The sequence below is a fragment of the Podarcis filfolensis genome (assembly GCF_964270895.1).
Source record: "Podarcis filfolensis genome assembly, chromosome: 12".
Taxonomy (NCBI): Eukaryota; Metazoa; Chordata; class Lepidosauria; order Squamata; family Lacertidae; genus Podarcis; species Podarcis filfolensis.
In genome coordinates this window covers 2,709,757-2,721,900 of record NC_139614.1, presented here as the reverse complement: position 1 = coordinate 2,721,900, position 12,144 = coordinate 2,709,757, and the positions used below count along the sequence as shown (strand labels likewise).

At 39.0% G+C, this 12,144-nt stretch overlaps 1 protein-coding gene across 12 annotated transcripts in view; it reads right to left on the bottom strand.

Moving 5' to 3' along the window:
* TPK1 (thiamin pyrophosphokinase 1) overlaps nt 1-12,144 on the bottom strand; it is a 269,979-nt gene that overhangs the window by 172,261 nt on the left and 85,574 nt on the right. For all 12 annotated transcript variants that reach the window (XR_014540138.1, XR_014540139.1, XR_014540140.1 and 9 more), the window contains one exon: nt 5,101-5,170. Coding sequence is in view for 5 of the 12 variants with exons in the window: in XM_083578286.1 (XP_083434412.1) it covers nt 5,101-5,170 (70 nt within the window). In the remaining 7 variants the exon portion in view is untranslated. The remainder of the gene's footprint in view (nt 1-5,100; nt 5,171-12,144) is intronic.

Genomic DNA, 12,144 nt, shown 5'->3' with positions numbered 1-12,144 from the left:
TGAATCAGTTCCAACACTCTTTTAGTACTAGATTCTGGCTCCTGTAAAGTCAATACCAAATCATCAGCAAATGCTTTCAGTTTGTACTGTTTAGCTCCCACTTGTATACCTTTAACCAATTGGTCCCTTCTAATCATATTTAACAAAACCTCCAGGACCGATATAAAAAGCAATGGAGAGATTGGGCAACCTTGTTGTGTTCCTTTCTCAATCTTAAATTCTTCCGTCACTACATTATTCACAATTAATTTAGCCTTTTGTTCTGAATAAATTGCACCTATACCATTTCCAAAACCTTGACCAACCCCCATCCCCTGAAGATTCTTCTTCATAAAACTCCAAGAAATATTATCAAAGGCTTTCTCCGCGTCCACAAATATCAAAACTGCTTTAGTATTGATCTTCACTTGTAGTTTTTCTAAAATATTAATTATGTTCCTCGTATTGTCAGACAAATGTCTGCCCGGGAGAAAGCCCGCTTGATCTTTATGAATTTCTTCTGCTAACACCTTTTTTAATCTTTTAGCCAAAATATCTGCAAAAATTTTATAATCCACATTAAACAGTGATATGGGGCGGTAGTTCTTGAGCTGTGTCTTTTCAGTCTCTGTTTTCGGTATAAGTGTAATATAAGCTTCCTTCCACGACTCTGGTGCCCTTTTCCCTTCCAGTATTTCATTACAGACTTCCTTTAAAGGTTGTATTAACCATTCTTTCAGAGATCTGTAATATCTTGAAGTCAAGCCATCCGGTCCTGGGGATTTACCTAATTGCATGTTCTGAATGGCCCCTTCTACTTCCTGCTCCGTTATTTTATAATTCAACATTAACTTATTTTCCTGAGAGATTTTTTGTAGTCCATTTATTTTCAAAAATCGATCAATGTCCATTTCTTTCTGCGTCTCCTGTGTATATAATTGTTTAAAATACCTCTGGAAGCACTTTCTAATCTCCACTGGATTCTGTATATTCTTTCCTTCCACTTCTAAATTCGTAATGGTATTAAGTTTATGTCTTTTTTTCATTTGCCAAGCCAACAATTTTCCGCACTTATTTGCCGATTCAAATGTCTTTTGTCTCATCTGTTTAATCTTCCATTCTATTTCCTGATTCATCATTTTCATATATTGTACTTGATATAACTTTATCTCTTTCAGGATCTCCTGCGACTTTGGTTTCGCTCTCAGTTTCTTCTCTTCTTCCTTTATTTTTTCCAGGATTTTATGTTTTTTCTCATTTTGAATTCTCTTCTTGATTGCATTCTGTTGTATCAGGAATCCTTTCATAACCGCTTTGCTTGTGTCCCAGATTACTCTTTTTTCCACGGTAGTATTCATATTTATCTCAAAATAATCTCTCAAAGTTTTTTGGGCCTTCTTAGTCACTTCTTCATTCCTAAACAAAGTATCATTCATCCTCCATCTAAAGGAACCAATTGGCGTCAGTTTCATTTCCATCTTCACAGCATTATGGTCGGAGCAAGTTTTAGGGCAGATTTCCGCTTTACTAATCTTCGGAACCAGTCCTCTAGTTACCCAAATTTGGTCAATTCTTGTCCATGTCATTTTAGCCTCAGAGAAGAAAGTTCACTCTCTTCCCAGAGGATTCTTCGTTCTCCAGATGTCAGCTAAATCCATATTTTCAGTCATGTCAAAAAAAGTTTTTGGTAGTCTACCATCCTTGGTGACTACCTGTCTCTGTGCCTTGTCCATGTTTGTAGACACCACTCCATTCATATCTCCCATCAGAATCATATTGTAATCCGTATAGTCCATCAGAGTCTCATGTAACTTCTTGAAAAATTCCGATTTTCCTTCATTTGGTACATAAATACCTACTATCAAAAATTTCTCTCCTTGTGATTGAATTTCGATTGCAACAAATCTTCCTTGATCATCTTTAAATATAAATTTCGGTGATAGGCTCTCCTTTGCATAAAGGACCACTCCTCTTTTTAACTTTATCTGATGAAATAAATTCTTGGCCCAGTCTTTTATTACTCAATATCTTCCTATGTAGCCTTATCACATGTGTTTCTTGCAGACAAATCAAGTCCAATTGTTCTTTTTTCAATAAATGAAAGACTCTCCGCCTTCTTTCCGGGGAGTTCAGTCCATTAACATTCCAACTTAATACTTGCAGTGCCATGATGTAATTACTCTAATTTTCCTCCTACTGCACCCAATGCCTGCTCTTCTTCTGTTAGTAGTGTCGGTGTCACATTCACTAGGCGGTCCAGGCCAAAAGGTAATGTTGCTGTGTCCACTATTCCTCTTTTTGGTGATCTTCTGTCCACCCCTCCAAACCAATGTCAAAGTTGTGTGCTTGTTTTGTGCCATTTTGTATCGCAAACCCTGTGTTTTAAAGCTCTCAACAAACTGAGTATCCATTACTGTACCCCCGGGGGACACAGGTACCCTCTCAAAAGCCAACATTGTCTGATTCACTTCAAAGCGGTGCCAGACTTTTGCACTGCTTGGAGCCAATCAGACATTGTCAGATTTTGAGTGCAGTTAGCTACAGTGGCATGAACTAGGAACTCAGTTTTTTAGTATCAATTCCTCATTTTGGGAGCAGGATTTGTGATGCAGAAGGGTTAGAAACTTGCAAAGTTTGACACAGTTTTGGTGTGAGTCAAACAACGTTGGCTTTTGGAGGGATACCTGTGGCCCCCGGTTTGAGTATCAGTTTGGGATGAAGTACCAAACACAGAGTTTGCAGTACAAAAGCAATCACAAAATTTTGGCACCAGTTTAAAGGGGGTCCAACATTTCAGAATTACATGTTAATGAAGCTAAAAACAAGAAGCGGGGAGAAGATGGAGTTATTTGATGTCACATCCACACCACACATTCAAAACACTCTCATACCCCTTTAAAAGTCATGGCTTCCCCCCCACAAAGAATCCCAGGAACTGTAGTTTGTTAAAGGTGCTTGGAGTTGCAGCTATTGGAGGTAAACTACAATTCCCAGGTTTCTTTGTGGGAAGCCATGACAACTAAAGTGGTATAAATGTGCTTTAAATGTCTGGTGTGGATGTAACCTAAGTTTAAGCTTTGCCTCCTCAGACAGAGACTTTACCAAAACTCACTTCTTATGCACTTCATGCAAATAGGGTTGTGTAAGGGAAGGATTGTAATGGAGCTACTTGCATAGGGTGGTTGAACTGCATAAGAACCCTTTAAACCACGAGACTCTGGGGGTGAGGACAATCAACATTTAGAAAAATTGCTTCAAGCTACTCTGATACCACAGTCTAGAACTCTAATGAATAAATAAGAGGAGGCTCCTGCCAAAATCTGTGTTGCCATTCACAATGATAAGGCAGCTTTAAACAAGAGCCCTCTGCCTCTGTCATTATTTGTGGATATTACTGGCCATTCAGCGATGAGCTCCGTTTAAAAGCTGGGTCCGCTTAAGAAATCAGCTGTCACTTCTCCATGCTTTTAGAGGTCGCAATATTACACAGACATTCTGAATTATTAAATGCAGAAGGGGAAAGATTTTTTTCACAGGCACAGTGCTTCTTTTGCACAAATCATTCCCATAATTGCTACACTGAGAGCTATTATGCAAAACACAGTAGCAGAATGATAAGAGCCATGATTCCTTACCTGTATTCTTCTATGAGGATTTAAATACCACTTTAAAGGGTTAGCATAGTATAACAAAATTGGTTAGCAGTTAAGAGCTGGGCTCAGAAGCAACATTCCCACTCATCACCTATGATACCTCCTCCATGTGCCTTAAGCCTGTCAGTTAATGCATCACTATATAAAGATTGAAAGAGAAGGAGTGAAACTATAAGGAAGAAACATACAACTCTGGAGAAAAGGGCAACTTGTCAACCTCACAAGCAATTATGGAAGAGAAAATTACATAAATCCTTTCCCAATTCTAGAAGAAAGCTCCTTCAAAAACAACCAATTATATATTTGAGGCTTTGTCAGGAAAAAAGCTGGGGTATAAATAAATACATAATAATGATAATAATCTGTGCTTTTAAAAAATTAAGAGTTGTAGTATCGCTTCACTTTCGCTAGGTGAATCTTGATCTTGATATGATTTTATTTGCTTTAATATGCCACAGCATATTAATCTGCCCTGAGATCTTCAGGTGAAGATATATAGTTGCATTCTGCTTTTCCAGCGATAAATGTTGAGCTCAAAAATGCTCACAAGAATCACAATAGCATTTTTTAAAACCTCAAACATTGCAATCATTATAATATCAAACACAATGGCATATAAATAAAGCAAACAAGAGCAACAGATTCATCAAAACAATTAATAAAATTCAATAAAGTTACAATAACTCATACAGTTATCAGGATACTTGCTAATCATGTGGAACCTTCCTCTAGACTAGAACAATAAAAATGGATTAGCTGTGCCCCATGGTTATCAAATGCATTGTTTTGCAACACTACAATGGGTGGAAGCCTCTTTCATTGTATATGAACTATAAACACTTACACAGAACTATACATTAAAAAACCCATTTGGGATGGGCGGGCAAGGTTGTTAAGTCAGTGACAGCTGTTGTCAGCTTCAGATGTAGTTGAGGAAAAGGATTATCTGGAGTCCTCTTACTGAAATTATAACTTATTGCATTTATCATTGGGCTCTGTTAGCACAGGAAGATCCTCTGGCACAGATTTAACCTACTTCTTGAATCAAAAAGGCAGAGTTACAAAAAATGGCATCCCACATAGAGTTCTTTCACATAATGTGTAGTAAAACCTTTCTGTGTTGTGACATCATCACACTGTGTGCTCCGCGTCCCTTGCTCCACATCACTGAGTGCTGCTGGCAGGACAGGAAAACACACAATATGACAGCATCACAACAGAGGGTTAGTGATCCAACATGTTACAAGAGAGAACAGAAGGACTTGGCAAAGAGATGTCAGTTGCAGCAGCAGCAGCCTCATGTTGAACAAGATCTGTGTTTCTGACCCCCCTCCTTGCAAAAAAGAGAGAGGGGGGAAACAACCCGATGGAGCCAAGAGCTTTTAGAAAGCTGCAAATGCAAGTTCATCAGTGCTCTTCATGAAGATAAAAAGGGGGAAATTATCTGCACAGATTATTATGGATGTACCTCTCATGGCTTCCTTCTGTGATATGATACAGACGATTAGCACCTCCATCAGCACATGCTCTCAGAACAGCTGGAAGGAAAGGGAGAAGCTGTCAAGAACCTGACATCATAACCAAGTAACAAATTTATTTACACGGAAATATTTCCTACAGCACAGCATAGCTCTGTGCCAAAATGACAGAAATACTTATTTCGTTAAACGATGTACGCACTGACCTTCAGCAGGGCTTCCAGGACTGTTTACAAAAACAAGATGAAAAACACAAGTAGAACATAACAACGTGCTTAAAAAGAAAAATAAATTAAAATACAGTCAACATCAGTCACTACAAGGATAATGAACATTGGTGGTAAAAGAAAAAGAATGAGAGAATTACACCACCTGGGTATCACCAGCCATTACTGTAAAGGGAAGCATGGCGCCAGTTAAGGCTGGGCGATGTCAGCTTTTCAACATTGCAATGTATCACCAGCCAAACATCCTGATCTGGCAATATACCACAATGTTGAAACAGAGGAACAAGCTGGCTAGGAGGCCTCAGCAGTCCTTAAGGCAGAGCCTTCCAAATTGTGTGTCACGACACTTTAGTGTGTCAGCTGCAGTGTGTAGGTTTGTTGCGCCAAGGCTCCCCATGCTCCTCCTGGGCCTGGAAAGGGGTTAGTTTAACCTCTGGTTTGCTAGTAAAAGTGAATTACTGTTTTGCGAAATGATGCATGTCTAAAAAGTGTGTCACCAAGATGAAAAGTTTGGAAAGCTCTGCCTTAAGGCTTTGGCAGTCCTTAGGGCTTTCATTTCAACCTTCAACAGATAATGAAAAGTAATAATTGTCCCTACACCAAACATAGTTAAAATACACATCAAGCTTCAAATATTTTATATTAAAAAACAGCACTTCAGCACAGCTGGGGCCATTTCCTTTTATAAGTTATGAGGTCATCTGAAACATCTTAATTCTTGAAAGCAGCATAATAAAGTCTGATAGATCATATAGACTGCTCATCCAGGAGAGCCAGAAATTAATTTTTTTTGCTAACTGAGTTTCCTCCCATATTTTTGCTCTTAGCACTTTAGTTTCTCTATACTTTAAAAGTTACTTAGCAAGTACGGTAATTATCCAAGGTACTGATCTTTTCCTAGCATTTTAATGATTCACATCAGTATGAACTAGAACCAAAGGTTTTGCTCGCTAAATAGAGGCAGTTAACTGATGGGAAAAGGGTCAATAACTGTATTATTTTCATAGCTATGGCTCAAATTGTGCTTGGTTTTCTTAAACAGCAAGTATTATAAATAGGAAGTCTTTCACAAATGAGAGCTAGAAAGGGAAAATAACAGAATATAGAAAGTGATTACTTTAGATGCCCTTTAGAACTCCACAGATGAGGCTGCATTATCAATAATGATCTCAGAGTTAGAGTCTTTGGAAACTCAGCAATAATTCATACATGTGTATTATTATTATTTCTTACAATAGTGCTGTAATGTAGAAGTTTGCTGGCCAAGACAGAAGATTGAATAAATACACGTGCCTTGGATGTTATATTGCTTACAATCTTCCACTGACAATAAATGCTTCCATTGCTTGTTAACATGATTAAGTATCATGGGACGTCAAGAAGCATTTCAAACACTGCATTTTAGCTGTTCTCCCAAGATGCCTTAAGCCAGGGGTTTGCAAAGGGTGTAGGGATGGCAAGTATGGCAGAAAAATTCAAGGACAATCAAAGAACTATTTAAACATTTCAGTGTAGTACAGTATCAAAATATTTTTTAAAAAAATCTGTGGAATATGGATACATATCTTTTCAAAATGAGAGCAGGAACATCAAGTGATACTGAGGACAAACAGAGCTGTCATCCAGAATAGCTGTTTGAACACTGCTGGAGAATAGCAATGGCTGTTCTAAAGTTCTCCATGACATATTGTTGTAAATAGGGATTTTCAACTCTGAAAAATATGAAAGATCAGAAAAGAGAAAGCCTTCTTTGAACTAATGAGGAGATGAGAGTTGTCTCAAATTAGACCTAGATTACCTGGCAAAAGCAAGCTCACCCCTCACACTGAGTTTGTAAGAGGCTTGTTTATAATTATATTTTCGGAATAATTCATGTTACTATATCTGCATTGCTTTATACTTTCTGGATGTCCCATGATCATATTATAAAAGTAGTTGCATTCTATGTCTCGCCAGAGTGGTGCATGCTCTAGTTATCTCCCGCTTGGACTACTGCAATGTGCTCTATGTGGGGCTACCTTTGAAGGTGACCCGGAAACTGCAATTAATCCAGAATGCGGCAGCTAGAATGGTGACTAGGAGCGGCCACCGAGACCACATAACAGACCTGCATTGGCTCCCAGTACGATTCCGAGCACAATTCAAAGTGTTGGTGCTAACCTTAAAAGCCCTAAATGGCCTCGGTCCTGTATACCTGAAGGAGCATCTCCACCCCCATCGTTCTACCCGGACACTGAGGTCCAGCACCGAGGGCCTTCTGGCGGTTCCCTCATTGCGAGAAGTGAGGTTATAGGGAACCAGACAGAGGGCCTTCTCGGTAGTGGCGCCCGCCCTGTGGAACGCCCTCCCTTCAGATGTGAAGGAAATAAGCAGCTATCTTCTCTTTAAAAGACATCTAAAGGCAGCCCTGTTTAGGGAAGTTTTTAATATTTAATGCTGTGTTGTTTTAAACACTCAACTGGAAGCCGCCCAGAGTGGCTGCGAAAACTCAGCCAGATGGGTGGGGTATAAATAATAAATAATAATAATAATAATAATAATAATAATAATAATTATTATTATTATTAATCAAGCACTGCTAGGAGTTGTTTCTTTTTGTTTTCCAATGTATTTCTTATCAATAATAATAACAAAAAACCAGTGAGGCATTCAGCAAATTTTTATTGTGAAAGTGTGGTTCAGAGAAAAAAGTTTGAGAACTTTAAGTTTAAGTCTTAAGTGTTTAGCTAAAAATACAACAGATCAATGTGAAAAACACGCACCTGCAAACACAAGTGTCATATAAGCTTCATTCATCAAGGAACCACGGTTGGCTGCAGATTCCTGTTGAGTACATACTCCACGGCAAGCTAGCAATACGTGAAATGGTTACCCAACGAGTTCCAGTGTATTACCTTCAATTTCTATTTGTTGCTGCCAGTTCCACAATCCTACTTCACAAAAGGGAAAGGCAGCAGCTACCTTGGTTCTCTCCAGCCTAGTTATTGCAAAAATGCAGAAAGACCTGCACCAGCCATTCATTCTTCCAGGAGAAGAGACTGACCAGCATTGCTCTCCCCAACATTTGCTTTTTGCTGCCGTCAGCCTTCTCTGGAAGAGAGGTGCAGGACTCAACTGTATGTCATCTACTCTCCCCTCTGAACTGTGTTTAAGCCAGACTTCTTGGGCTGCAGCAAAACTGGTACCAGAAACTTTATTCTCGGTTAACTTTCATTTTTGCTTTGTATTTATGTACTTAAGTTTACACTGTGTGTGTGTGTGTAATATTGAATTTATTATGTCTTTGCTAAATTGTTGGTTTTTGTTATTTTGAATTTACTGACATGTTCTGCATTTTTTATGCTTGAATTTCCAATGTCCTATATTCTAATATTTCAAATGTTTGCTTGAAAGCCACTTTAGGCATTGCTCATTGTGGGAAAGTGGCATATATGTAAAATCAATCAATCAATCAATCAATCAATCAATCGAGGGTTACTCTGTGAGCAGTTAGGCAGTTAGAGACGGGAAGCAGGATAAGTTGTAACTTGGAACCCAGTTCAACCTCTCCCCTTTAACACCTAACTGTCCTATAGACAGCAAGCGGTGACAGACGCCGATTCTTTGGGTGCTGAGGATAAATTTTGTTCCAGCAGTAAAACTAGAGCCACTAGACACTAATCTAAATTCATTTACCTAATGTTCCTCCTAAAGTTCCAAGACAGTAAGAGGGATCCCCAATTCAGACACAATTCAGCCTCAAGACAACATGCAGTGGTAAATTTCATGTTGTGTGTTGTGTGAAGAAGTACTTCTGTTAATACTGAAATTTCTACTGTCAGTCAATTCCACTGTGTTCAGCTATTTCCAGAAAAAAGAATTAAAATTTATAATTACCCCCCCCTCCTAAGTTCAAAATTTTATAAACTTCTAGCATGCCTGTCTCCCCAGCCTTTTTCCTGAACTCAAAGGTGTCACTTTCCTTCATCTGAACTTGTAGACATTTTATTAAGGAGTTAATTCCTGACCTAACGAAAGAGGTATAAGTGCTCTATTGTAGATGTAACGAAGTCATTCCAAGAAAACATATAAATCAAATGACAATTTAAAAAGCCAACTGAAAATGTGAATTGCAGATTCATATTTCCCCCCAAGGCAATTATTTAAGTCTGTCAGTGAGATGCAGATGCCTGTGTGCTGACAGCATTTCTGAAGTTTTAAAATTAGGTTGTTTAATAATTCAGTTTGAGTGTGTACAAACGCCAAGTTTTGATCACGGCTTTTTTCCTTCTTCATTGCCTGCTTCTTTGTTTCCCCCCCAAAGCGGCTTTATTGATTTCTGACAACAGGAAGACAAGCAACTCAGAGTATGATAGAATGCCCCCTGCCAAAAATGATTTTAATTGCGATTCAGAATTTCCATCACACAGATTTTGAAATTGAAGAAACCTGTCTATGTTGCACTGATGCAACTTGTTAAAAAAAGAGAAAGAGAGAGAAGAAATTAAAGACGAAAATATCAGAGAAATCAGACATTCAGTATTTGGTAGTTCACTGTGAATGTTGTAAAGGAAAAAGTACACTCAGTTCCACTTACTGCAGCTCACCTGCCATTTAAGGTGACTCACCAGGGGCTTCATAAACTTCCTCTTTTTGCTGTTTTATTGGCACTGTAAAAAAGAGGTGGGCTGCCATATGTCTGGCAGGCTACAATATATGGCTAGTGGGCTTTTCTCAGCTTGAGGGGTCACAATTGATGCAGGCCTGGTTTAAAGTGACTGTGTAAGATCAACTTCTGCTTCAGTAGCCAGTAGTAGTGATAAGTATACAGTTATTTCCTTGCCAGCTGGTTTCTTGTATTTCAGAATTTATTCACACAAACCCTCCTTTACAAGCATGGCTGCTGGGACACAAAGCAGGAGCTGTGATTCTAAAGAGGAGCCCATATGCCACATTGCCTTGCAAGATGCATGCAGCAAACAGACCCTGAATTGCCCCATTTGCATTCTAGGTCAAAACATCACACATATAGAAGTCCTATGTTGGTTTCTACCTCATGGAAATACAAAAATGTGAACAGAAAATGGGAGCAGCAGGACACAAAGGGATGCACTATCTCCACCTACACCACAGTTCCTGACAACTGTGGAGGAAGAAGGTTGGCAGTCGTGGGGAAAGAGCCTCCCCCAGTCTGTCTCATGGTCCATTCTGCAGGCTGGCACCGCCTCTGGCAGAGCCATGCCTGTCTGTGGCCAGCCCCTCTCTTCGCTTGCCCAGCCATGGTGGCAACCTGAAGACAGACTGCAGCATAGCAGGAGCATATACTCCCCCTGCCCCCCCTTCCAGGCTGTCAAACAAACACACATTGTGCAGGCAGATTAAATAGTGTGATCTCGCCACCGCCCCCTAGAAAAGGGGAGGTGAACACTGTTTAAATAGCTCTGGCAGCTTCTCTTACTTTTATTTGTTTTCATAAATTGAACTAAGCACAATGGGCAAATTGGCAAATCTAGCTTCTGCTGTTGTATGTTTATGCAGTATTCATTTAATAATGCAGACTGCATTAACTCTACTACAAATGATTGAAAGGGACAGTTTCTTATCACCATAGACTACATTTCACTACAAATCGACTACCCCAGGACTCACCCCTAACTCTATTGTCAATTATGACTTTCTTCCACTGAACTCTCAAAACTCGTAACAAAATCGTATTGTTCCATTTTTCTTAAAAGCAGATTAGAATATTATAATACATAAATCTAACCCAACTGATATTATAACCTGTTTTTCATATGAAGAATTTTAACCTGAAAAGATACCTTAGTTGCAAGAGGCTACTATGCAAACTATGGATAGAAAACATATACTACAGCAAGCCGAATATTCTAGCCAGCACAGAATTGTTTTCTAGAATATATTTTCTAATTCATTGACAGGGTACATTCTACTCCATAGTTCACCTCACATATGCCTGTATATTTTTTCCCATCTATGGTCTTTATTGAGCTGGTACGCTCTTGCAGAGCACGTCAAAGGAGGCAATTTCTCCTTTCAGATCTCATTCAGTTCTCATATGCACATAGTTTGTTTCGATGCATGGCAGCGCACCCAGGACACATCATTAGTTTGTGAACGAATATGAGAACTAAATAGGCAGAACATGGAAAAAAGAACAGGTATATAAATAAAAAGGAAGGAAAGTAAAACGGGCAACTGGAGAAATACAAAGGAAGAGAACGTGCTTGAAATTGTCAACTTCCTCTTTAGAATAAATTAACAGAATGCCTGTCACTACAACAGGCAAAATGTTCGTGAAAGTAAGGGACCTCATGTATGTGCCACTAACCCTTAAGAACCAGCGTCACCTTATCTGCACGACTCTGCTTCAAGATTTGGTTCTTTGTCACATACAAGTGTGACAGAATCTTGGTAACAAGAGACAAAATTCAAACATTGCACAAATGTAAAAAACAAAACAAAATCCTGTGTCAAGGAATGAAATGTAATAGGAAGGCTTTCTATATTTTACATATACGGAGGAATATTCCAGGATCAATTTAGATTGCTTATGGTCTTGGCTTGCTGTTTATTTGGCCTCAGACTAAGCTCCTAGGATGGGCTACAAAGAAGAAACATTTGTGTGTGGAGATAACGCAACGGAAGGCACTGAAACCTTGCTTCCTCAGAACACTGGAAGATCATGAAGAACCATGTTATTTGCATAGAGATGTCCTGTTTTCTGTTTCTTCATCATGTTCAAGTGTTGGGAGAGTGGGATGGAGTGCTGAGTACTGGCATGCACACAAAATATCTCTAACAGCCCAT